This window comes from Camelus dromedarius, chromosome 11 (assembly GCF_036321535.1).
Source record: "Camelus dromedarius isolate mCamDro1 chromosome 11, mCamDro1.pat, whole genome shotgun sequence".
In the NCBI taxonomy this organism is placed as follows: Eukaryota; Metazoa; Chordata; class Mammalia; order Artiodactyla; family Camelidae; genus Camelus; species Camelus dromedarius.
This window is the reverse complement of record NC_087446.1, coordinates 30,364,729-30,391,584: the sequence shown is the minus strand read 5'-3', so window position 1 is coordinate 30,391,584 and position 26,856 is coordinate 30,364,729. Positions and strand designations below refer to the sequence as shown.

The 26,856-nt window shown below is 45.6% G+C and overlaps 1 protein-coding gene across 1 annotated transcript in view; it reads right to left on the bottom strand.

Moving 5' to 3' along the window:
* PLXNC1 (plexin C1) overlaps positions 1–25,836 on the bottom strand; it is a 138,490-nt gene extending 112,654 nt beyond the window's left edge. Inside the window, exons 1-2 of the mRNA XM_010989952.3 lie at positions 24,761–25,836; positions 5,263–5,400 (exon numbers count right to left, since the gene is read on the bottom strand). Of these exons, the coding sequence (XP_010988254.3) occupies positions 5,263–5,400; positions 24,761–25,819 (1,197 nt within the window). The 5' untranslated portion in view covers positions 25,820–25,836. The remainder of the gene's footprint in view (positions 1–5,262; positions 5,401–24,760) is intronic.
* Positions 25,837–26,856: the final 1,020 nt, after the last annotated feature.

Here is a 26,856-nt window from a genome sequence, read left to right as displayed (position 1 = left end):
GGGAATCCCTACCTGTGTACTCACACACTGGAATGAATGAGATGTGGGTGAACTTGAACATGACATTCTAAACAGCCAACCAAGGAGCCCACTTCCAAGTTGACAGCTCCCACTGTTTTTACTGTTTGATCTGTCACCTCAGCTCAGCCATCTCCCCACCCCCACTTCCGGCCCCAGGTCCTGTTCTGGGTTCCTCATGGCCTCCTTTTCCTTATTTGAACATTCTGTGGGAGTATAAATAGAGCTTGGCCTTCTAAAAGATTTGTTTTCTCTTATTTTCACCCAAAACTTTAAAAACCAGAGTCAAGACAGACTCTTCAGGTGTTACACAGTTGGTCTTCTGCTTGGAAGCAGGAAGAATTTTCTGGGAAACGAGCTGAATTTTGTTCCATGGTTTGGATAAATGAAATCTACTAGTAATAGAGTTTTGACAGCTGCAGAAGCAGCCAGCCCTAGCTCTAAGCACAGTGGTGATTCTCTGTGGGACACGGGGAAAGGACATGACATGGGTCCTGCATCCCAACCCCTACTTTAGTCCTAGGGATGCGGGGGAGACCCCACCCGAGCCGCCTCCTGCGGGAGCCATTATAAACACCGGCTTGAACACAGATTCACAACCTTTGCTCTAAAGGAAAAACAGGGGTTCCAAAGGGGGTTCAGAGGCTCCCAGAAACTACTTGCAGCCCTAACAGAGAGGGCTCTGCCACCGTCTAATACAGAAGTCTGCACTCAGCTGGCTGTCAGCAGGCTGTCCCCGAATAGGAACAAACTAAAACCACAGAAGCCAGAGTCCCTTCTGATGAAACCTCACCCGGATACTCCAATGTTAGAAAATAAATATTAAAAAACAGTTGTACAAACTCTACCAAGCTCTATAGAATACATCTAAATTATCAGTGCAGTTTGTATGGGAGACTGGTTGCTTCAGTTCAAATCACCTTGAGCAAGTTACCTAACCTCTCAGAGCCTTAGGTTTTTTCATTGATAAAGTAGGGATGGTAATAGTATTAAACTGGTTAACCCACACAGACACTAGTTCTAATGCCTGGCACATGGTAAGAGCTCAGAAATATTAGCTGTTATTATTCCTCACCCACCCACTGCCTTCTTACCTTTTATGCTTACAGGAAAGGTTAATGGGCATGCATAAAGTTACAAATTTCAAATTTTATGCATATTGTGTTATTACTTTAACTACCTGGAAAAGCTCGAAATATTCAACTCTGCCTTTGAAATAAGGACAATTTTCTATATGCGACCAAGTCAGCTCAAAAGAATCCATATTACAGGATAGTCTGTACCACAAACTGGAGAAAGATCTGGCACATGTTTCTAAGAATGCAGACACAGTGCAGCGTCCTGACCATGCAACACTGAGAGATGGATTCCCAAAAGCTGAGTTCAGCGTGGCTATACTTTTTCAGCTGATCTCCGTAGAGACGCTGACAACTGAAAAAGTACAGCATGCAATCATTTTCAGAAAGGAAGTAAAATGAGGAAATAACCGGGAAGAGAGTGACTGGACACAATCCATCTCACAACCATCAGGATTGAACGTCAATAGTAAAGAGGAAGATTAGATACTCCCAAAGGACATTTTTAGTTCTAAATTCCTTCAGTTTTTCTAAAATCTTACAAAGAGTCTTAAGAAAAAAGGCAGGAGAAGGAGAGCCGTAAAGGCATGTTGTGAAGTCTTAAGTTTTTCCACTTATCATCAATAAAATCTTACCTTCTGAGGTAGTGCCACATTACTCAGAAGAGTGCATGTCTTTATAGACACTGTGAAAGTGGTTCAATATCTCAGCTTAAGCTCCAAATGTTTCCACATAACAGAACATGATATAGCTATTTAAAAACACTGTTTACAAATGGTTTGCCAAAACAGTTTAATATAAGCATTTTCCCTCATTAACTGAAGAAGAAAGGATGCAAAATTGGGTACAATCTGACCTCAATTACATAAGAAAAAGACTCTAAAATGCTGACAGCACTTGCCTCTACCTAAGAAAACTAGGGGTATTTTTTTCTTTGCTTTCCCCTCATACCCCGCTGCTTTGCAACTTTCTCCATGAGCATGTGTTACTTTTACAATGAGAAAAAATTATTTCCATAACATGATATTTAAAATTGCATCGAATTATAATCCATGAGGTTTTCAGAAATTTAAGAAATCGGGTGTGTGTGTGTGTGTGTGGTGGTCGTGAAAAAAAAAAAAAAAAAACAGCAATTGGCCCCCCACTGCTGTTCCTGCCTCTCATCCAACCAGGCATATACTACAGTGCCTGGCATCTGTCAAAATGCCATCAATGCTTGATCACTGGGGAAACTGATGAGTCAGGCTGTGCGTGATCCAAGCCCTTTCTTCTCCTCCCGCAGGCTGCCTTGGGTTGGGTTTTGTTTTTCTCTGCTCATTAGTACCTCCACTCTGTGGCTTAAGAAGCCAAGCTTGTGTCTATCAATGTTCATCCTTTCCAACAGTTCCGGTGACAAGTCTGGCCAGGGACAAGCTTGAAGTTTTTGAATAAAGGGATCTGGAGATTATCTGTGCCTTCCAAATCACCTACACAATCCCGGGTCCTCGGGACTCTTGCTGATTTCAGGGGCTGCAGCCAAGAATCCGTACACAGGGTATACGGGGGAGTCTTGGGAATCACCGGGCTGTCCTAGGGAGCCTGGTGGGGACACCTCAGCTCACATTCTTCCCTCACAGCCTCCTCCCGAGGGAAGAATCCTTCCTGAAGGAAGCTGGAGGTGGAGTTTAATTCTCAGGAAGTTACCATACCACAGAGGTATTCCCTCAGTTAGATGGTCTGCCTTCTTCTCGAGCTGGGATTCTTCCCTAAGCTTCTAAGAACCCTAGCCACTCCCAGGAGCACTGGTCCCCCTCCCCCATTGATCCCTATCAGCATGCTTCCTGCTCCCCCCAGACAACCCTCAGGGAGCGGTTGCCATGCCTGGGGCAGAGGTTACAAAGGTTTAGTGGCGTCTCTGAGGTGGCATCTTAGTGCAGCCTCAGGTCATCCCAGGTTCAAATCCCCACTCTGCCATGTGTACACTGGACAAATCATCCAACTTCTCTGGGCCACAGGCCCCTTATCTATAAACTGAGAATAGTGCACCTACCTCACTGAGGTGAGGAGAGGACTGAATTAGTTAAACATGTAGAGTGACTGGCACATGGGAAGCACTGTATAAATGTTAGCAGTCACCAACCAACCAACCAACCAACTTGCCTTTGTCACTGGAAGCCTAAAAACAAGGCCACAGATATGGCTCTTAAGGGGGTAGCCCATACAGACGCCGAGGAAAGTGAGGCTTGGGTCAGACACCTCTTCCTCAGCGGCTTGATGCTGCAGCTCAGTTCCACTCTCGGGTGCCACAACATCGCAAAACACCGGCCAGCGGCACGTGAACCGCCGGGGTGAACAAACAGGACAGGCAAGACCAGCCCGTCCTACGGGAAACTATTTATAGCCAAGTGTTCCTTCACCTCCAATTTACCATCTAACAGTTTGGTTGGCTCAGCTTGGGGGAAACAATGTTCATGTCAAAAACTCTCGTCAAAAATATCCCAAATCCAAAGACATGATTGGTGAGGAGACCCAGTAAGGATTGATAGAAACTTCTTCTGCCGGGTTAATGGGTCCAATCAGCCTGACTAGGTTGGTGTAACTAAGGATGTTGCCTCATGGCCCTGAGCAACTTGTATACAGTGACTGACTGACGAGTATTTACCTTTCCCCAGGAAATAAAGCTAACACAACAGGAAAGATGATCAATGTATATTTTAAAAGAATGTGTACACAAACAACCCCCCTCCCATATGTTACTGGGTTTCCTCCAAAGAGAACAGATTATATCAAGTGTCTACCAGGCACTCAGTGTTGTATCAGGCTGTGGGAATTTCTGGCCCCCTTCTCCAGAAGCTTAAAATCAAGTTGGGAAGGCAGGACAAACACAAGTGAAAAGGTTAGGCATCAAAGCAAGACATTTATAATGAGCTGAAAGAGTGATACAGATAATGGGTATTTCGGGAGATGAGGGAGAAACGTGATCTCGCCAAGCTTAGAGGAGTCCTCAGAGAGGAGGTGGAGTTTGAGCTGAGCCAAAGCATAGATATACAAGAGTCAGTACAGCAGAGGGAAAAAGAGAGCAATCCAGGAAGGGGTTACAGTGTGGAAACAGGCATGGGAGCAGCACTGCACAGTGCACATTTGGAGAACAGCAAGCAAGGAGGTTTGGCTAGAGTGAGGGATACGTGCACAGAAGACAGAATTAGAGACCATCAGAAGGGAAGGGTCTCCTCGGCTGTCTAGTACAGTCTCGTCTTACAGATGAGGAAATGGAGGCTCAGAGAGGTTTGGGGATTCACCTCAAGTCACACAGCTAGTTATCCGTGAGAGATCAGCTGAGAAGACAAATCTGTTAGTATTAGTTTTGAATCGGAGCTGACAGTAAACTGGCTACAGAGAGGAAAAGGAATATCGGCCTAGGGTGACAGAACAGGGCAGTTCCCAACCAAGAATGCTGCTGGAGGCCGCAGGAGGTGCACGATAAAGGCCTACTGAAGAAACTGGTAAGTTTACTGCTACATCATTTCAGACAAGTCACGTGGTATCTCTGAGTTTTTCTCCTCCTCACTGCCCCTCCCCCAAGTGAATAAAAATCTCAACTTGACCTATGGTGGAACCACCCAGTGGAAAAAAATAGTCCTCAGAGATAAAAGTCGAGGGGGAGTCTCAGAGGGTTTTAGATTCCTAACCTCCCAGTGGTGTGTGTGGGTATAAAGGGCAGAAAACAAAGCCCCTCTGTGGGTGGCAAGTGGGCTGGGGAGAAGGAACACCTGTTTTTTCCTTCTTTTCAGCCCTATAATCTCTCATTTCTTTGAAGTTGTGAGAAATCAGGTGCTTTGTGTATTTCCATTATAAAGGAACTAGAACTGAAAGGTTAAAAGCCTCAGGAAGGTGAGCAGAGACAGGGGTTGGGGCCAGACCCCCATGTGCCTCACCCCGGCAGCTTCTGAGTAAGGAAGGGAACTATCTTGGCAGGTTCCCAGGAAGCAAGGGGGTTGGTACTTCCAGACATGGTTAGGGAGGTTATTACATCTAGATTTCCAGAAATTTCTTTCAGGCCATTTCTGGGGGTCTCTGAGCAGTTCACAAAGCAGTCCGGTATATAACCCACAAGCAATAAAAAATTAAATACAAAAATTAAAAAAAGCACAAAATGGATCGACATTGAAGAAGGCACAGAGAAACCAACCTTAAGTAACTGGCCATCTCCAGTCCCCAAGAATACAACAGTCCTGTTCAGTACCACGGTGCCATAAACTGATGTCAGGTCGGAATGGATCAAGGTAGATGAAGCGATTGGTTGGACTCTTTCAGGTTGCTCCCCTTCCTTCGGAACACGCACACAAACGCACAAATAAAAAAAAAAAAAAGATCATTTTTAACAGCAATAATTCTCAGGATGATGAAATGTTACTCTTGCCCACCTGGGAAGTAACCTACATGAGCCCCAAATACGTTTTCTCAGATAAGCCCCAGGAGCAACCTTTTATCCCCTTTATCTGCAGAATCACCACGCTTGCCCAACCCATAGAAAGCCATTTGTTTACTATGTATTAGCATGTATTGATTGCCAGCAGCGAGCTAGCCATGCATTTAACACTCCCCCAGCTGATATATGAAACCGCGTTCCACTTTATTGCCAAGAAAGCGCCCACTACAGAATTGGGATGGAGACAATCTCATACTTGGCTGTTTGCAGGATCATGCCACAATTTATTTTAGCTAGGGGACTGACTTCTGTGAGGTTAAACAAGCCATCTCCCAAGATGTGAAACGGATCATCCTATTGGGTGCGATGGCAGAGAGGAGGGATTCTGGACTTACAAGAAGAGTGCACTGTGTTAACTCAAAGACAGGGTAATTAATTCAGAGGGTAAAGAGGGAAAGATAGAGTCATGGATCGTGGTTAAGACATAGCCACAAAGCTAAAGAGGAACCAAGCACAACGGCTCGACCTGGTGCCCATATTCTTGAAGAGGAAACGAAAGGCGTAACTCCCAACCTGAAGGCATTTGTATGGTCTCAGGCTCTGAGCTCATATAATCACATGCTCACTCCTGATCATAAAATAAAGCCCCTCTTTAAACCCAGAGCAGAGAGTGTTGTCGACCAAAATGTCTTTTTCTTTCTTGTTTAAAGGCATGAAGTACTTCATGCTGTTTCCTGCCTTCAACGACAGGAAACCGAGTTTGTTACACAAATCTCTGGAAGATACAGAGCTAGAAAGAGTCGTTGCCTTCTGTAGCTACTGAACACAGTGTGATAGCAGACTTTATCTGCCAGAGCTCAGTTCCCAACTGTACTAAGGTTTTCAAAGGCACATTTACGTTTCAGCCAATGGGGGAGCTGGCAAACTTCTGTGAGCATCACCACAACTCCTAGTGTCACTCTGTCTGGGGAGGGGGAGGTGGGCAGGGGAGGCTAAGACTTATTAACTTCATTGTATTATTGCCGACAGTGTTTATGGCTTTCAATTTATGTCTTATTAAGTATTCATTATTTTTAAACCCACCAAGTTTCATTAACATCTAAACTAAATGGATTCATGGACTAAATTGATTTCTGAAGCCTTTAAAGTGCCATCTATATCTCTTTGTTGAAGTTGCACTGCAAGGAAAAGATAAGCAGCGAGGATTTCTCCAATGCCGTGATCTCTTTTCAAGGAAGAGATGTCATAACCTAAGAGAAAGTGACTTATTTGCATAATATATTCCATAGTGAACTCAGTTTAAGAAGATTTTTAGAAAGCCCATTAGAGATTTTTTTTTCCTGTTAAAAAATACTTTTCACACAGTCAAGGAAGATGAGGAACAGTCCTATTAAAATGAAGTTAAAAAAAATCTGTGGGTCTAAGAATCAGAACAATAGATCACTGTTTAGATAAGGATACCTCGTGACTATGAACATAGGAAGAAAAATCATATGACCTTTAGATTTAAAAAAAATTAAAATCACACCACACATCTTGTTTTAAAATAAAACCAGAATTGTTCAAACTTAAGATCAGCTGACCACACATCTTATTTTTATTAAATATTTGAGCATCCCAGAAGTGCTTAACTCAGAGAATTGGACGTCATCTGTCTGGACATCTGGGATGTTCTAAAGTCACTATCTTTGGCTAGAGGACTCCATTCTCCCTCATCCCACGACTCAGAAAGAGTAATGACTGTGGATTGTTGATTATCCATCCACAAGGACCAAATGGGGCAGTGTCCTCCCATATCTGGTATACAGTAGGTGCTTTATAACTGTAGCTATTCAGATTAGCCAAGAACCATGACATCACCGTTAGCCTTTGCTGAGGTGAGATGAGATCATCTGTTTGTGAAAGATGGGCTCCAAAAAAACTAGAAGTGGCTCAAAAGCTGAAAAGGAACAAGGAGAAAATTGCTTCTAAATTACTGTCCCATCCTCTGTAGTTATCCTTCCCTGACTTCTGACTATTTCTCAATAATTGCAGTTTTCCAAATTAAGTCCTGGATCAATAATAGCACAGGTAAGTAGTACAGCCATTAAATCAATGTTCCCAAACTTGAGAGCAGGTGGCGTAGAGCAAAGCACTTGGGACTAGGGGGTCAGAGAGGTTAGGTTTGCATTCCTAGTTGGTTCTCACCCACTGAGTGATCTTGGCAATTTATTGAACCCTGTTGGGGGTTGGCTTTCTTAGCTGTGAATAAGGTCAATGGTGCCTGATTGGCAGTGGTTATGAAGGAGAGATAATAATGATCACAGCAATAGTAACATGTTGATACATGTTAGCTGGTATTATTAGTAACTTGCACTTACTATGTGCTACTTGGGGTATTTTATAATACTCCAACTAATAAGGCCAGCATAGGGTAGTGAGCTGCGCCTCCAGGCTTTGAATCCTGGCTCTGTCACTTTTTAACTAATTTCGTGCACATTATTTTACTTCTCAGTTTCCTCTGCTATACAGTGGAACTGATGATAACAGCATTTATGCCACAGACTCGCCATGAGGACTGAATGGGTTAGGATACAAACCTCAGTAGAGCTTAGAACAGTGTCTGGCACATAGTAACGTGCAATTCACGTTTACTATCATGACCTTATTTAAAACACAGTTGCTGCCACACTCATGGCAGTTTTTCCCACCTTCTTCTTTGCCACAAAGCCCTAATTTTGTTCAGGTAGCAATGAACACAAGCCTGGGGAAACCATGCTCAGTCTAACCCACACAGTAATCCCATTCCCCATTGCCTGGTACTTACTTTCCTACCCCTTAGAGCTAGGGGTGGCCATGTGGTCCAGTCTGGGCCAGTAAGATGCAAGAACTCCCCTGGAGGGGCTTCTCAGAGTAAGTTTCCTCCCTGATAAGAGGAGGCTCTTGAGGAATGCCCATGTGCCCTCTTCCCTCACTTCCTTCCTTTGAAATGTGTGATGTGAGGCCATCCCGGCAGGGTGGCAGCAACCATTCTGCTTCTCGGACATTCAAGATAGAAGAGGAAAACCAACAGATCGGTGCAGGGGAAGGAAAAAAGACCCTGGGTTCTTGAGGACACTGCAGAGCACAGACTTCCAACCTTTAAACTTTTTACTAACAATAGATGTCACGGTTTAAGCAGCTGTTGATTAGGTTTTCTGTTACTTACAATCCAAAGCAAGTCCCTGTGTAAGAAATGAGAGTCACAGCTATTGTACGTGGCACTAGACTCGAGCTTTTCCTCAGCTATGAGGGACCAGGAACTATCCAAGTGCTTGTTCCTCTGGGGGGCCCTGGCCACAGTCAGGATTGTGTAGCCAATTACAAGAGCGAGTCTGGAAGCAAATAGGAAAGAGCGGGCTTGCACCTCACGTAAACTCCAAGGGCTGCTCTGGCTGAATGGAAATGGATTCTTTTGTGCTGGAAACGCACAGAAATGGACAGGTCTCTGTGAATGGAAAAAGGAACCCTCTGAATGGCTCTCTTTTGCTCATTTCAGCAAATGAAAACAAAAGAAAGACAGGCTCCAGAGAAACCTGCTCACAAAAGTGAAATTACTACCCAGGTTGCCAAGTAGAAAAAGGGGAGAAATAGTGCAGTGGGCCCCCTGTGTCCAGGGATTATTTTTACTTTTTTTTTGGCCTATTTTCTGCCTTGCCCTTCTCTCCCCTCAGGGCATAATCGCTAATGTTGCTCTCAGCCTATTCTGTCTAGTTTATTATGTGTAATTTATTTCTGAATCCCAGCCTCTGCTTGTTCTTCTGTGTGTAACAAGGTTAATGCCTTGTAATGATGCTTTTGCCAGTTCTGCCTTTCATGACAAAATCCAATCTTGATTTAGCTCTAGACCTTGTCTCCCCTTTGGGCTTTCTCGGTTCCCTCAGAGTTGTCACTCTGTTTCTCCTGCCTGCCATGTCTAACCACACGACCCGCCTACACTTGAGCCTGCTCTCAGAGGGAAACTTCTTTTAGTTGGAGGGAGAAGCTACTTTGTCTCAAATGACGTTTGGGCTGAAAAAGAGAGCCTTGGGCTTGACACACCAAAGTGGAATCAAAGCTACTGGGAAGAGGTGAGCACTGATGTGTGTCAGAGTGTGTGTGTGAGTATACAGGGAACCATATCACATGTGGCTGTATCATGAGGGAACAGCTTCTCCTCCTGTAGCTTCTTTATACTATCTTTCATTGACTGCTGATCCCCTCCCGCCCAGTATGAAGTACACAACTCCAGGGGGCGCCAGCCCTGTATTCTAGGGTGTGAATGCCACTCTGAACGTAAGTAACATGTGGCTCTGCCCCTACCATCCAGAAGATGGCCTGACTCAGCAAGGCTCACACAGGGCACTCACAGCCACGCTGCAGCTATTACGGGAACAGCTGTAGGAAATGTGCACAAAAATGGGGCCTCGGGTGTTGGGGAGCCAGCAAGAATCAGGTCTTTGACCCCCAAGGTGCTAAAAGGACTCCCTTATTTGGGTTTTGCCTTAAAGGGCCAGGGCGAATCCCACCTGGGTGCCTAGGAACTTCTCACACACTGATAATCTGCATTTTGGGCAGTTGATTCTGCAGTCTGCTCCTCTTTGGCACACACTTCTTTGAAGCAGTTTCTTCATCCTTTCCTATTACCTACCAAGGAGCCCACTTGCCATTAGAAAACCTCAGCAGGAGCCCTACACCCAAGTTCTGGCCCATTCAGTCCCTAACAGGCAGCTTGACTGGCAAGTCCCTGAACCTCAATAACCAAATCTATAAAATGGACCCAGTAATAACACATGCCCTGCCTATTAACATTGTTGTGAGGCCCAAATGAAATCATTTGTGAAAATAATTAGAAAACCATCTTTTACCACGCCAGAGAATAGAAAGAATAACTATTCACCCAAGTTAGATGGTGGTTTTATTAGCCATTAAGGCTCCTGTCACTTTTCTTTATTCTTCTAGACTATACAGCATTGATCAGGTTCTAAGTTTATGGTATCTCTCTGACCATCTGAAGGAAGAATTTACTTTGGGGACTCAAATAATCAAAAGGAAAAGTTCAACGTGAGCAGGTGGAATAAAGGGAAGTTTAGGGACATACCCAGGCAGCCTCTACACCAGGCAAGTGGGGTGGGTTGGGTGGGGGGGAGCGTGCAGTAGAGCCACAGGAAACATGTGAAGTGGAAAGTTTGTATTTCACACCCTCCCACATGCTCCACCTGTTTCCCTCCCTCTCAGGATCCCAGTATCCTCCAGCCTCCCAGCCCTACCTACCACCAAAGTCCCATTCTCCAAGATTTATCCTTCCTTTTGCCTGCTTTACACCCCTATCCCCCATCTAAATCTCCATCCCTACTTGTGGCTAATTTCAGTCAATTACTTATGAAAAGACTCCTTAACTCAAACAATTCACAAAAATATATGAATGGCTGATAGTGTAAAAAAAAAATGCATTTTCCTAAATTCTTAGAGTTGCGAGAGACTCAATCCACCAATGTTTTTCCACGAGGAAGCTACTGGTGTTCTAGAGGAGATATTTCTTCATTATGGGGGCTGCCCTTCGTGATGTAGGACTTTTAGCATCCTTGATTACTGTCCACGAAATGCCACTGGCCGCCTGCATCATTTAGACTATTGCAAAAACTCCCTCCCCCACATTTCTAAATACCCTCTAAATAAGTGGCATCATCTTCTTTGAGAACCAATGGAATCTATCACAAGGCTTCAGTTTCTGGAAAATGGTTATTTAGACACCTCTTTCCTCCCCCTTCCTCGCTATCTTCTCCATCGTGGTGAATGGCACCACCAACCACCCTCAGTTTCTCTCTTTCCATCACTCTTCACATCCAATGCATGACAAATCTCAGCTAAACTTCCCAACAAACTCAAGTCTACCTTCTCCATCTCCATGGTCTCCACCCAGTTCAAACCCCCATCATCTTGTTCCCGATCTACTGAAAGAGCCTCCTGGTCTCTTTCAACCTACAATCTATTTTCCACCTAGTTGCCAGAGTAAGTCTTTAAAATATACGATAGGCCATGATACTTCTTTGCCTAAAATTCTTCAACGGCTTTCAAAACTTAAAATTAAATCCAAATGCCTCTCCAAGTCCTACCTGATCAGCCTGCTTCTTCAGACTCATTGCTTATTCCATTCTCCTTTAATCTGCTTCAGTTCCCACAGTATCTTTCTCTCAAGACTCTTTAACATGTTGCCATCTTTCTGCCTCAGGGCCTTTGCACATGCTGTTCTTCTATTCTCCCTTCTCTTCACTCTTTGTAGGCTTTTTTTCCCCTTTAATCTTTCGTGTTTCAAGTTCAGTGTTACCTTCTCATGGACACATCACTATAGATCTTCCTATCCCTACCTCAGTTGTTATTCTGAGCCATAACACTCCATTTGTTTCCTTGAAAATAATTACATTGCTTAAATTTTTTTCATTCAATGTCTGTCTCCCCGGAGACCCTAAGCCCTACAATAGTTTATCTTATTCTACACTCTGAATGCAGCATATACCTCAGAATCTGGCATGGAGTAAGTTGTCAATGAACATTTATTGAATGAATGAATAAACACATGGATCAATGTTTGAATGCTTTCAGTCAATATCTCACCAGGCAATCCTGGTACATTGCTAAGTAAGTCTAATCATTTCAGAGTTCTTCCACTGAGCCAAAATTTGCCCCTGGTAAACACTGGGCCTTGGTTCTGCCTTGGGGAACAATACCAACCTACCTACTCCTACTACCATGTAGCTTGGCTTTCTCTAAATTGCATATCCATAGCTCATTGACAGCTTGGAAGAGACAGTTTCTGGGTCTTTTGCCATCTCAGTCTATAGACAGTCTACAGACTCAGTGTACTTAAAATGAGGCTCTCAGAGGAAAACAAAATACTTTAGGTATTTTGGTATTCTCTAACGAAAGCAAAGAATAATGGGACTGTTCTTTTCTCATGATTAGAATGGTATAATTTATGAACAAGGCCTTGCCTTGAACTAACTCTTTAAAGTAAAAACATAGTGGTAGCATGGAAGAGAAAGAACAAGAGATTTAGGGTAAAAAAAAATGGGTTCAAGTTCAAGCTCTATTACTTATGAGCTGTGAATCTCTAAGAAGTTATTTAACCTTTAACCTTTTTAAGGCATCTTTACCCACCCACCCACTCCATCCCATCCATTTAGGGAGCACTTAGCTCTTGGCCAAGTCCTTGACCTGTAAAATACCGATGGGACTAAACTCCCTATTGTCAAAATAAGCCAATCAAATGAGTTTTGAAATAAAATGTAACATTTTGTCATTGGTGCCTGAAACACACAGTAACTGAGTGAGTAGCTGGGGTGGGGGCTCCACTGACATCCATGGCTCATGGCTAGAATTCACAGGATCCAGGAAACTGGATGAGAAAAACAAATCCTATTTCAGCGAACTCTAAATGATTTAATTTCACATCTCCTTTAATTATGAATGCAGGCCACAGTCATATTAACTGAACTTACGACTCTGTCACTAAAAGAAATCAGATATTTTTGTATCATTTTATAGTTGTCCGAGGTATCTCAAAATATCGTTTGTGCTTATCTCTGCTTTGAAATTATGGTAGTTACCACTCCTAGATCTTGCTATTTAATGTGTTAAGATGTATTGCTCTATCTGAAATTGGAAAATACATTTTGATATATCTGTATATCAATATAATTGGTTCATTTTGCAACTCTCTTTTTTTTTTTTAATTGTATGTGTTTAAAACCATTATTCTGAGGAGGGATCTACAGGCTTCACCCAACACCCACAGCACAAGGGCTCAATAGAGTGAGGAACCCCTGGGTTAGGGGCACAGAGATGTTGCCAAGCACAGGAGGCTGATACAGGGTGACAACGCTCTGGGCTACCTCGCCCTCCTGCTGCCTTAGAGAAGCAAGGGCAGCACGAGGAATCCAATTTCTAAAACCAGTCCCTGACGGAGAAGGAGCCTCAGAAGGATGTCAATGTAGAAAAATTAGGAGCAGCTGGTGTGTTAGAGAACACACTTCTCAAGTGGACTCTTCCAAGACCATGTTGCAGGGCAGAAGGGACAGACCAGGATTCCAGCCTCATCGGTGAGGAATCTTCCCTCCAGGCTTCCTATAAACACAGCTCCAGGGACTTGGGAAGCTCTGACTGCACTGTGCGTCCCCTCAGCACATCTCCTCCACTAGACAGAGAGCACATTCTCTCCAGTTCAACGAAGGTTTATTGAGGGCCCACCGTGCATTAAATGGCATTATGGATGCCTGGGAAACAAGGATGAGACACGCCTGGCCACGCCCCTCAAGGCACTTACAGCCCCAACAGCACCATGTTGAGCCCAACACAAGGCCTGACACATGGCAGGCCCTCCACAAAGGCTGACCAGTTCCTGACTTCATTGCCAACTGCTTGCTTAGTTGTTATTTCTGGCTGTTCCAAACGTATCTAAAAAGCAATAAAAATTAAACCAACTGGTCACCAACACCTCTCAATTCTATGTCTTAAAAGCCTATTTCATCTAATCCCTCCTCTCCACCCTTACTGCCGCCCTCCCAGTTCAGGTCTCCAACATCCCTGAGTTGGATGATTGTCACCCATGGGAACCAGTTCTCTCCACATTCTTTGTGGCACCACTCTAACTCAAAGGGCCATTATTTCTACTTCAGAACCTCCTGCAAGTTTCCTGACTCCTCTGGGGCCAAGTTTCATCCACTCCCCACAGGGTAACCACGATTTAGGAATTCAAATCCAGTCATTTCACTTCCTTTCAAAGGCCCTTCTAAGCTTTGAGGAAAAAAATATAAATCTCCTTCCCACAGCCTGCAAGGCCTACAAGACTGGCTGCTGCTTCTTTCCCCAACCTCCTCTCCTAATATTCTCCCATCTCCCCCACCTTCCCTGGCCCTGACCCTGCCACTTCCCTAAACTCAACTGCACTGGCCTTTGTTCTTCAAAATGACCAAGTCATTTCCCCTTTTGAGGCTCTGCTCCCCAGTCTGCTTGGAGTGCTCACTTCCCAGCTCTCCATGGGGATGTCTGCAACCATCCTTTCTCATCTTCTTGGTGTCAATGCAACCTTAAAGATGCAACCTTCCCCAACACCTCAACTAACTAACTAACACAGCTGTTACATCCTCTTATTTCCTCCATAGCCCAAATCTGAGCCTGTGCCTCAGTTTCTTTATTTGTAAAATGGAATTAATGACATTACTCATCACTTAAGACTATGGTGAGGATTCAATGCATTAATATTGGGGAAGTGTTTCCTTAGAACAATACTCAATGCAAAGCAGCTGCTCTAGAAGTGCCAGCTATCATTTCAATACGGAAATAACTTCCTTTGCTACATATTTTATTGTCAACTCTATTTACTACTGATGGAAATATTTTCACACAGTGCTTGGCACATAAAAGGAACTCAAGAAGTATTTGTGACCAAGGAAGTGAAAGATTTATATGCAGAGAACTATCAAACACTAAGGAAATTAAAGATGACTTAAAGAAATGGAAAATATCCCATGTTCTTGGATTGGAAGAATTAATACAGTTAAAATAGCCATACTACCCAAAGCAATCTACAGATTGAATGTGATCCCTATCAAATTACCCAGGACGTTTTTCACAGAACTAGAATAATCCTAAAATTTATATGGAATCACAAAAGACCCAGAATTGCCAAAGCATTACTGAAGAAAAAGAATGTGCTGGAGAAATAACCCTCCCAGACTTCAGACAATACTACACAGCTACAAGAATCAAAACAGCATAATATTGGTACAAAAACAGACATGGATCAATGGAAGAGAATAGAGAGTCCAGAAATAAATCCAAAGACTTTTTGGTCAATTAATCTTTGACAAAGGAAGCAAGAACAAACAATGGAGTAAAGACAGTCTCTTCAGCAAATGGTGTTGGGAAAAATGGACAGCTGCATGTAAATCAATGATGTTAGAACACTCCCTCACACCACACATAAAAATTAACTCAAAATGGCTTAAAGACTTAAACATAAGACAAGACACTATAAACCTCTTAGAAGAAAACATAGGCAAAACATTATCCAACATAAATCTCAGCAATGTTCTCCTAGCACAATCTACCTAGGCAATAGAAATAAAAGCAACAATAAACAAATGGGACCTAATTAAACTTAAAAGCTTTTGCACAGCAAAGAAAACCATAAGCAAAACTAAAAGACAATCTACAGAATGGGAGAAAATATTTGTAAAAGATGAGACAGACAAGAGCTTATTTCCAGAATATATAAACAGCACATACAACTTAAGAAAAAAAACAAACAACCCAATCCAAAAATGGACAGAAGACCTAAACAAGCAATTTTCCGATGCAGACATACAAATGGCCAATAGGCACATGGAAAAATGCTCAATATGGCTAATTATCAAAGAAATGCAAATCAAAACTATAATGAGTTATCACCTCACACCAGTCAGAATGGCCAAACACTTAAAAAGTCCACAAACAATAAATGCTGGAGAGGGTGTGCAGACAAGGGAACCCTCCTACACTGCTGGTGGGAATGTAGTAAGGTGCAGCCATTACGGAAAACAGTATGTAGATTTCTCAAAAAACTAAAAATGGACTTACTATATGATCCAGCAATCCCATTTCTGGGCATATATCTAGAGGGAACCTTAATTCAAAAAGACACATAGACCCCAATGTTCATAGCAGCACTATTTACAATAGCCAAGGCATGGAAACAAACTAAATGTCCATTGACAGATGATTGGATAAAGAAGTTATGGTATATTTATACAATGGAATACTATTCAGCCATAAAAAATAAAATAATGCCATTTGCAGCAACATGGATGGACCTGGAGAATGTCATTCGAAGTGAAGTAAGACAGAAATAGTAAAATACCATATGATATCATTCATATGTGGAATCTTAAAAAAAAAAAAAGAGAGAGACACAAACTTAATTACAAAACAGAAACAGACTTACATAGAAAACAAACTTATGGTTACTGGGGAAAAGGGTGGGAAAGGATAAATTGGGAGCTTGAGATTTGCAGATACTAACTAATTACATAAAATAGATAAACAACAAGTTTATACTGTATAGCACAGGGAACTATATTCAATATCTTGTAGTAACTTACAGTGAAGAAGAATATGAAAACGAATATATGTATGTTCCTGTATGACTGAAGCATTATGCTGTACACCAGAAATTCATACATTATAAACTGACTATACTTCAATAAAAGCATATTAAAAAACTATTTGTGTGCACCAGTGATTATCCTAATCAGTTGTTTGGCCTCTCATCTTGCCTCATGCGTTCTGAGTGATTTCTCTAGAACACAGTTGGATCATGCCTGCTTTGAGCCCTACTGTTAACCACTATCAGCCATAAGCCATGGTTTTCACACCCTGCTCAGCAGAGTCCTAAAAGTTCCTTTGAGATGCTTCAGGGACAGGCATGGGTGAGGATGGGGTGAGTTGCAGGATGCTGGGAACCTCCCAACCCCAGCTTCACCCCGAGTCCCAGCACTTGGCAACAGCATCACCCAGAATAGCAGGTCAATGATGATTTGTTAACATACTGGGAGCTTCTGGTTAAGACTTATTTTAAAGATCAGGTTTGGAAAGTCTGAAAACGACTGACCATCAGGATAAAATCCAGCTACCTCTGCCATTCTCATTAAACCCTTCGCCATCTGGCCCTGCACACTTGTTTCTGGACACCCCCCAGCCAGGGTGGGCTACCTGCGGTTCACCAGCTTATTCAACTTCCTGCTTGTGCACAAGCTGTGCCCTCTCTCTGGAACTCCCTCCCTTGCCTTCTTCACTGGACTTCAAGCTGTGGCTCCAGCAGCACATCTCTGAAGCCTCCCAGGTCCTCCTACGCCGAGCCTGATGCTCCTTCTTGGGGCTTAAACGGAATCTTTTTGCTACATCTCATGTGACATCTTCCAGCACAAAGGTTTTACTCTCACCCTTTCTGTAACAGCAGGGGTCAGCAAACTACCAGCTGTGGGCCAAATCTAGCCTGCTGCCTGTTATTTTGAATGGCCCCCCAATCTAAGAATAGTTTTTACATTTTTAAATGGTTGAAAAATAAATCAAGAGAAGAATATTTTGTAACAAGTGAAAATTATACAGGAAATTCAGATCCTGTGTCCACAAAATTTTATTGGAACATCACTGTGCTGGTTCATTTATCTATTGCCTATAGTTGCTTTCACACTTCAGTAGCAGAGTTGAGGCAACAGACTCTGTGTGGCCTGCAAAGCCTGACATATTGATGATCCGACATTCACAGAAAAATTCTGCTGACTTTTGCATAAGAGCATTGGTCAGAGAGGTGGAGTGGGGATTGCTGGAGTCAAATCTCCCTCATCACTCCTCTGAGGAGAGCCCTCCATGTAACTATTGAGTAAACAGTCAAACCTGTATAAGAATCAACTACAGAAACTGTGAAACATACATCACAATTCTGTTGGGTTTTGAGACAGTATGTAAGTTAGTTTTAATTTTTTATCTTGATGAAAATGCTAAGAAAAACTATGAGCACAAGTGATTAAAATCTTACTACTACCATTCCCCTGCTCCCACAAACAGGTTAGACCCATGGTGCCTATAAATTGTTCCCCAGCAGACTTTGGGATTTCTGAGAGCAGGTCTCAGTGTTCATCAGTGAAGTGCCACCATATGTTCAAGGAAGACAGAGGTAATCAAAAAGCTTGAAGTGAGGTAAAGATGGTACCATGCTATTGTGGTCAACACAGTGGTCACGGTGTAGCTCTTCTATTATTCCATTCCACTCCAAGGGAATCTGCCCACACCACTTACTGGGGACCATCATGGTCTTCCTTCTTCTGATTGGACCAGGGGTCAGTACCTGACCCAAGGGCAACAAATCCCTACCTTGAACTAGGGCTCATCATCTGGAGTGAAGAGATGAGCTGGTTCCCATCCTATCTCTTTCCTGGCAATTTGAACTAAATAATGTACAAAATTGTTGCCAGCTGGTAGCAGATGCAGATGGTTAAATGCTGCTGAGAGGTAGAGTGGGGATCAAGTCAGGCTGAAGCACACTCAGGTGGAGGCGGTGAGGGGCAGACGTTTAAGGGAGCAAAGGTAGCCAATTGGTAGCAGGACGGAGGGAAGCAGCCAGGCTGTCATGGTGATAATGAAACCTCAGAATAAGCATCCATCACACTTCTTGCTGCTGAGCACCTTCCAGCTGCCTTGAGTCCAGAACCTCCTCCCAACTCTGTATCAGAGAGCCCCATCCTAAAATTATTAATAATTATGATGGTGATAACAGTAAATACATAGCATTTACTAAAGGTCAAGTAGTGTTCATCCTATACACAGTAACTCCTTAATCCAGACCAAATTCCCACAAAGCAAATAGGGTTCCCATTTATAGATAAAGAAACCAAGGCACAGAAAGGTTAAATAATTTGTCCAAGGTCACACAACTGGAAAGCGGCAGCTTTGGTGCCACTGACCTGGCCCCAGAGTCTGTGCGTGCAGCCACTGCACACTGCACAGCACTGCTCCTATCCACTGAATTCCCCATCACCTTATTTGAGCTTGTTTATGTAGATCTCTGTTTTGTGCCACCAACTGTGCCTGATTAGGATAGAAATTGGTATCAGGTTTGACGTTGTAAAGAGTAGACCCTTGGAGAGAATTTTGGTGTGTGGGACTGGTTCTGATATGCAGCACGGTGGAAGACTCTAGAACTCTCCCCCCACATCCTGGAATGAAACACAAATAGACTGTTGTATGCAAGAGTAAAGGAGCTAATTAAACTATGACCTATAGGTTCTTGAGACTCAAATTTTAAGCTCAAAAATGGTGAGAGTTTAGAAGTTTTCCTAGGTATCTCCTCTGAGCAATTAGAAGAAAGTAAGGAATATGTGGGTGGTGGAATGAATTGGTTACTTTATTTAACCCTGAGTAAAGCTACAATGAAAAAAAGGCACACTTCTTATCCCAGGTACCTCAGCTGCAATACAAGGAAAATTCTGTTGCCTTACAGCAGTGGTTCTAAAACCTGAATCGTATTAGAATCAGCTTGAGAGCCTATTAAAACACAGCTTCCTACCCCCCCACTCTCAGAGTTTCTGATTTAGGAAGTCTGATGTGGGGCCCAGGAATCTGCATTTCTAGCAAATTCCCAGATGATGCTGATGCTACTGGTCTAAAGACTACACTTTGAGAACCACAGTCCTACAGCATAAAGCCCTTTCCTCTTGGCACTGAAAGGCATAATCACTCAAATCACTCACATTAATAACTTATACCATAGAAGTTCCAACCATGCTGAGTTTCTAAGGTCAAAGTTAACTCCCAGATTGGCAAGACCAGAAGCCTGGCTAGTCCAGTGAATGGAGACTTATGGGAAGAGCTAGAGAAGTGGAGGATGCCAGACAGCATAAGACTAGGAAAAAGAGAGGCCCCAACACATCAGACCTTAGACAGTGGTTAAGGGAGTATGAGGTGGCCAGATTCAGGAAAGTGTTGCTGCTAAGTATAGAAAACATTTCCAACACGATCCTCCAATTGCATTCATTTATTAATTCAACATATATTATTCTTAAACTATTCTTAACATACTATGCTAGGTACTCTGGGTTCAACAGAGAACAAAATGTTACAAGGTTTCTGACCTTCTGGGACTTATATTTTAATTGTGGCCACTAATAAAGACAAGAGTGCCAGTAAGCCAGACTTAGGATTTAAATCTCTGGATTTAGTTTATGAGCTAGGTTGTATCCACGAATGAAAACCAGGAGGTCTTTCAAGGTCCCATGGTTCTCTCTGAGGTTGTTTATAAGCCCGCATACAAAGAGTGCCAATACTGTCCACAAATTGACAACTGAGAAACTACAACCCTCCCAGAGTCTGAACATCAGGTATTCAAATATGCAGACCCAGAAACTCAGTTCACACTCAAGGATTCTCTGTTCTATTGCCTTATGTCCGCAAATAGCTGATCTCATCAGAGCAGTCACAAGAGCCTAGATTGCTCCATGCAGGACAGGACTAACACCAGAACCCAATGTTTGTGGTGCTGGACTGTCCATGGCAGTGTGTTAAAAGCTCAGGTCCTCAAGAGAGACCATCCAGGTTCTAAATCATCTGCCCTTCACCAGTTGTGAAGCCTAACCCAAGCTCTCTAGGTCTCCATCTCTCATCATAAAACCATAATAGTAACTACTTGCCCCATACGGTGATTATGAGAATCAACCAAAAATAAGGCACATAAAGTGCTTAGCACAAAGCCTGCCATCATAACTATCCAGTAGCAGTACCTATGATTGCTTTTCCCCACTTTCTAAGTGGGTGTTGAGGTTTTTAAATCCCCCATTGCATATCAGATATGTGTATGGGGGTAAAATTCATCATCTAGTCTAGAGATTGCAAAGTGGCTAGACAGGCTCGTAACAGAAATTAAAGGAGAAATAAACAACACAGGAAGACTGCGGATTTTGAGGTCAACAAGGCTGCATTGCCGAGTGGTCCAGGGACGTCACTTCTGCACACAGTGGCGAGAAGTGTCTTGGCTTACTGTCTGTTGGAGAGCATGTGAGTGTTCTGTGGTTGTCTGCATGACAGTTAAATTATGTCAGGCTTTGGGATTATGTGAGTGAGGAAGAAGGGGGTGTGTCTCCCCACAAGGGATAGAATGAACTAGAAGAATCAGTCCTATTGGCCAACACAGTAAGAAAATACACCACTCTCCACGTCTGCAGAGAGGGTGGCCACCATGTTTAAAACAAAAGCAACCCCAGGACCCAACTATGGCAGCCAAACAGTCTGGAACAGTCAGACTTCAAAACTCAAATACACACACTTTTCTACCAGCGTATTGGTGTGCCAACAGTAGCAGGAGTTCAGAGATAAGAGAAAGTTAAATTAACCTGACCATAATTTACAACATACACTTTTTATGTTAACCTAGCACATAGATATGGTATGGAACAGAATGAAAAAAAAAAACACATTAAGTTTTAAAACACACTTCAAGGGGCACCCTCTAGCCTCAACCCCACATCCTAGGGGAGGTTGGATGCTGCCTCTAATTAGAGGACTTTGAAGGGAAAGTTTGAGAAGCACCAGAGTGCTGGAAAGAATACAGAAGTAGATATTGCGAGACCTGGGTTTAAGCGGGAGGCTCTGATGCTCACTTGCTATCTTGAGCAAGTTCCTTAACTGATCTCGAGCTTCCTCATCAGGTACATAGGAATCTTCCTCATAGAATCAACCTTAGACTTGATGAGGGGCTCAAAAGAAACAAAATATGGGGAAGTGCCATACAAATATTTGTTAGGGTTATCATGGAAGGGCTATAGAAATTGGCTGCCTTGGCACTTCTGCAGGCTGAAGCTAACCTGCTATAGTTGTGGAAAGGGATTCAAAGTTGGAGGCAAGACAAAAAAAGTAATGGTCCAGTGTGTGAATGGCTGAGTGCACACTCACTGCACAAGCATCTTGTAAATTAATCCTTAGCAGGAGACGCTGAAGGGAAGAGAATCAGCTGTCAAAAGATAAGAGAACCAAGAAACGAGAAAACACAACCCAGTCACTCCTGTCACTCTACTACGCGTGGCTGACTGAAGATGGAAAATAAGAGACAGTCATCCAGTAGGAGCAGAAGGCAAGCAAATCTAGCCGCTTGTGCCTTGCTGCCTGTGAATTACTGTTAAAATTACTGTGTCTGCTCTAAAGGAATCACTGTAAGCATCTACTGAGACTCCCTCTAGAGTGTTTCAAGTTTTGTCTCCTGTTTTAGGCACTTATAATTCAGCATTCTTTTCCCGAAACACTGAAAACCTGAAAATAAAATGCAGAACACACACAATCAAATGACATCATTGTTCTGAGAGACAACAGGGGCACACTGATCCCATAACCCCATTAAATGGGATTGCCACCTGCTATTGTCCTTTCAGTGACAAAATCAGTGGCACCCAGCACAGAGCGCTGTGTACACTAGCAGGCATCAAACAAATATTTGTTGAAGTATCTTATCTATCTATTTAATAGGTTAGAAAACTGTCAGCTTTTTTCATCAGAATGACCTTTTTTTTCCCCCAAACCCCTTGAAATTCAATTCCATTAAGGCTTTTTAATGCATACGAGCAGTAAGGAATTTACTTAAATGAAAAAAAAATGCAAAACTCCAAGCTCCCACCTGTGCAGCCATGATACACTATTGTTTGAACCAGAGTATATTATTTAACTTGGATGACAAGCTCAGGGGGTAGAGACCCCGTCTCTCAGAATACACAGCTCTGAGCACACCGGGAGTTCTCAATAAATAACAGCAGCAAGAAATGCTGTGGAGCAACCTATGTTAATTATTTATTTTTCCAATTCCAGATTTTTTTAGCAGCATGTGTTTGTCCCTTCCTTGATTTACCAATGGGCAGCTAGCTCCCAGGAGCTCCCTGTGAATACGATAAACAGCTCTGACTTTCCCTTCCCCTCATCCCAGTGAAAGTAGGAACACCTGATTGAGCCATAATGTGGCTCTTGAGTGCATTCAGGGTGCCTGCTGGGATTGAAAGGCAACTAAGTCCTCCAGGATGCAAGGGGTAGAGAGAGAGGCAGTCAAGAGAAATGTTTTGGCTCCACACATCTACACAGCTGTCAGATGGCAAAGCTTGGACTTCTACTGTTATCACCTGCTGCGGGCCTCCGAGCTGTCTTGTCATTAACCCCAGAGACCAAGTATGCCTCAAACTCGACACAAAGTAATATATGGGGGTACTCTCAAGTCTTTCAGCCAAGAAGTCAAAGGCAACGATTTTTTGCCAAAATTAAACTATCAGATAATACAGAGCTCATGAAGACAGGTATTAAATATTAAATTGTACTTGTATAGCAAGATGAACACATTTAGCAGGATGTGTTATTCATGCTTTAACATAATTATATTAGTAACTAAATGAAGGCCTTATGTGTGTGCCCCAGCACACAACTGACGGGCAAGGAGGAAGAAGCAAATGATCATTCTAAGGGGCCTTGCAAAAGATCTGTTTTTTCTTTCTGGATAATAGGGCTAATATTTGGTAAGATGTGCTCTGGGTGTGAAGGGGAGTGGGGGTGTCTTTTCATACACTTATAAATAAACCTTAAATCCAACATCCCCTCTATGCTTACACAACAAATGTACCAACGCAACACATTTTTCCAAGTGGAGACTTCTCCCCTTCCTCTCTGACGCATTTTATACCAAAACAATGGCAACACCTGTAGCCGTTAATTTCTGCTCTTTGATTTCTGTCCAGTTATAAAGGAGGCACTCAGCAGGCTCCCCTCTCAGGAGCCATATGTAGAGTTGATGTGCCAGCAGCCTTGGAAGGAAAACCGCCCCAGAGAAGTGCACAATGGCTCCGTAATCCCCATCAACTGGACCCTCTTGAACCGCCGCTTTTATTTTCCAGTCAAAGAAATGCCAATCTCAAGAGTCAAGCTGTGGCTGCCCTGGGAACCCAGGGGGAACCTCTGCCGTTTGCCTGGTTGGGTGGTGCCTCTGGGCCCCATGAACCAGCAATCTGGAGCCCAGAAACTGCCTGTAGCACTCCCAACACTTTCTCTTGCTCTCCCCTCCAGGTTAAGCTTTTACCCACAAAGCCACCTCCACCTCTCCAGCCTCTCCCCTCAGCTGGAGACCACAACCATACCCTCAGCAGAGCCACAGCCCCACCCCCTTGCACTGGGTCACGCTCAGGGTTCTGTTCCCTCAAGCCTGAGCCTCTGTTCCAGGGTAGCACTGGCCCATGATGAGCAGGCTACCAACCCTTCAGACCACATCACACGTGCTGAAGAGGGGCAGAAAGGCTGGGGTGTGGCAAGTCTTTTAGGTTCGATGGCTTCTCTGCCTAGGGCACTGAGTTTGGTAACCCTGTTGAGGAAAAAGGTCAAAGCCACAAGCCAACCAAGACCACACACCTGGGGGAGCGACTAGAGGCTCCCTGGAGAGGCTCAAACCCAAACAAGCGTCCACGTTTGTACAGAGAACGATGACAGTGGGATGCAATCACCAGAGTTTTGAGCCTAACTCCTACCCTTTCCACCTTCCTTTTTACACTCCCTTTGCGGGCCTCTGGCCGTGCTTTAGGGTAGCCCGAGGTCTCAGAGACCGTCAGGCGGCCACCGGGACCTGACAAATATCAACCCGGTCTCCCTCCCCACTACCTCCCCGGCGGCCCCGCAGCAGGGGCGCTCCCCGCAGCGTCCCGGGGGCAGGACTTACGCAGTGGTTCTCGGCCTGGAAGTCCCAGCTGCAGCTCTTGGTGCGCGCCTGGACCTCACTCATCCTAAAAAGGCAGAGTGCCGTGGTGGCGGGGGAGCGCCTCTCCTGGCCCTCCCCAGTGGCCGCGCTGAATACGCCCGCCCAGACGTCCAGGGCCTCCACCAGGCTGGAGGAGAGCAGCATGCGGCGGCCGTCGGGGTGGCCGTGGCCGCAGTCCAAGGCCGCCTGGCCCTGGAACAGCACCTCAGAGCTCTTCGCGATGCGCGCCATGCTGGGCCAGCCAGTGGCGGCGCCGCTTGTGTAGTTGTAGGGGTAGTAGGGAAAGTAGACGCTGCCGTTCCAGAGAAAGGCGTCCACGAAGTGCAGGCTGCCCCCGCCCTCGCGAAGCTTGAGGCGTCCCATCTCCTCCGTGGCCAGGCTGCGCCCCTCAGTGTTCTTGAGCGCGATGGCCGTGTCGCGGTCAGAGGCCGCCGGATTGCAGCGGTTCGCCGTCTCGGGCTCAGGCAGCACGTAGGTAGCGGCCACCGCCAGGTACCAGCGGTTCTGGGAGCCCACGCGGTACACCACGCCGGCCGTCGAGCCCTGCGGGTGACACGACACCACTTCGGTGCCGCTGCGCAAGGAGCTGCGACTCAGATTGCCCAGGGGTCGCACCTCACAGGCGCCACGATCGAAGGTCCAGCCAGTGAGCAGCAGCCCCCCGAGGTCGGCTGCCCCCTCGCGGTAGGGCAGCAGCAGTTTGCTGAAGCTGCTCCCCGGCCGGGGCCGCACGGGGGGCGTCAGCGAGACGGGCTCAGTGCAGTTGCCCGCTTGGTCCCGATACAGGCGCGAGAGCCTGTGCTCCAGGCTGTAGTCCAGCTGGTCCAGGCAGCTGCCGCTCGCCACGAACACGCCGTCCGCCCGGCTTGCTGCGATGGCTCCGATGGCTTGCTCCGACCGCCACACGGGCTCGTCCGCGCCCCGGCCGGGCGCCACGAGCGCCAGCAGATAGGCAAGCAGGGGCAGCGGCGCGGTGGGGCGCGGGGGACGCGGCGGTGCCTTCCTCCGGGAGACCTCCATGGGGCTGCGGGGGCCGCCCCCGGGCAGGGCGCGCGGCGGCGGCGGCGGCGGCGGCGGCGGCGGCAGCTTAGGCGCGCGGCGACGGAGACGCGGGCGGCGGCGGCGGCTCCTGCGCGCGCTCGGGCTCCCGCAGCCGCCTCATCCCCGCGGCTCGCCCGGGAAGGAGAGCGGGTAGGGCGGCGCGCGGCGGGCTCGCTCCGGCAGCCTGTGTAGCAGCGGCGGCGGCAAGCCCTGCGCGCTCCGGCGCCGCTTCCTCCTAGCCCTCCTTCTCCGGAGAGTTCCTCTGTGCAGCGCTGGCGCTCACGGGGAGGCGCAGAAGGGAAGGGAGGGGACGGGCGGAGGGGAGCGAGGCAGGCGGGGAGGGCTGGAGAGGTTGGGTGCGCTTGTGCGTTTCACTTTTCCATTGTGAAAGTGGGATGCAACTGGCCCCCTTCCTCATCCTCTTCCTCATCCGCCCTCCGCCTCCTGGCCGCCCGCCCTCCCTCCCTCCACGCCCATCTCCCCTCCCCTCTTGATTCGGTGAGATAGGGAGGAGGGAGGTCTCGTAATTTGGGTTACTGTGTAGGTGGCCTCTTTCATCTATTCATAACAAAGCTGAGCCGCCTGCCGCTGCCGCCACGGCCGCCACCATCGCCTCTTGGCTCGCCCGGGACTCCCGGGGCGCGCTAACAGTGCACCGAGCTGGCTCCCGCGCCTGTCCGCCCGCGGGGCTGCTCCAACGCTGGGTTTTGTTTACGAGAGCAGCGTGGGGGATACGCAAGGCTCACTGAACTAGGACCCAGGGCGTCAAAAGGTTGCAGCTGAGGCTCTAGGCTCGGACCAGTGGGAGGCTGTGCGGGCGGCTGACAGGTGTGGAGTGGCAGTAGGGAGGCCCTGGGGAGGAGCGCGGGAGACGTGGACGCGCCGGAGGCTCAAGGCACCGAGGCGCCCTTGTGCCAGGGGGTGGGTTTCCCCGGGTTAGATGAGTGAGGTGGAGGAAAGGCAGGCGCCAAGATTCTGGTTCTGGACAATCCCTGGGGCCAGAGCTCCCATATTTG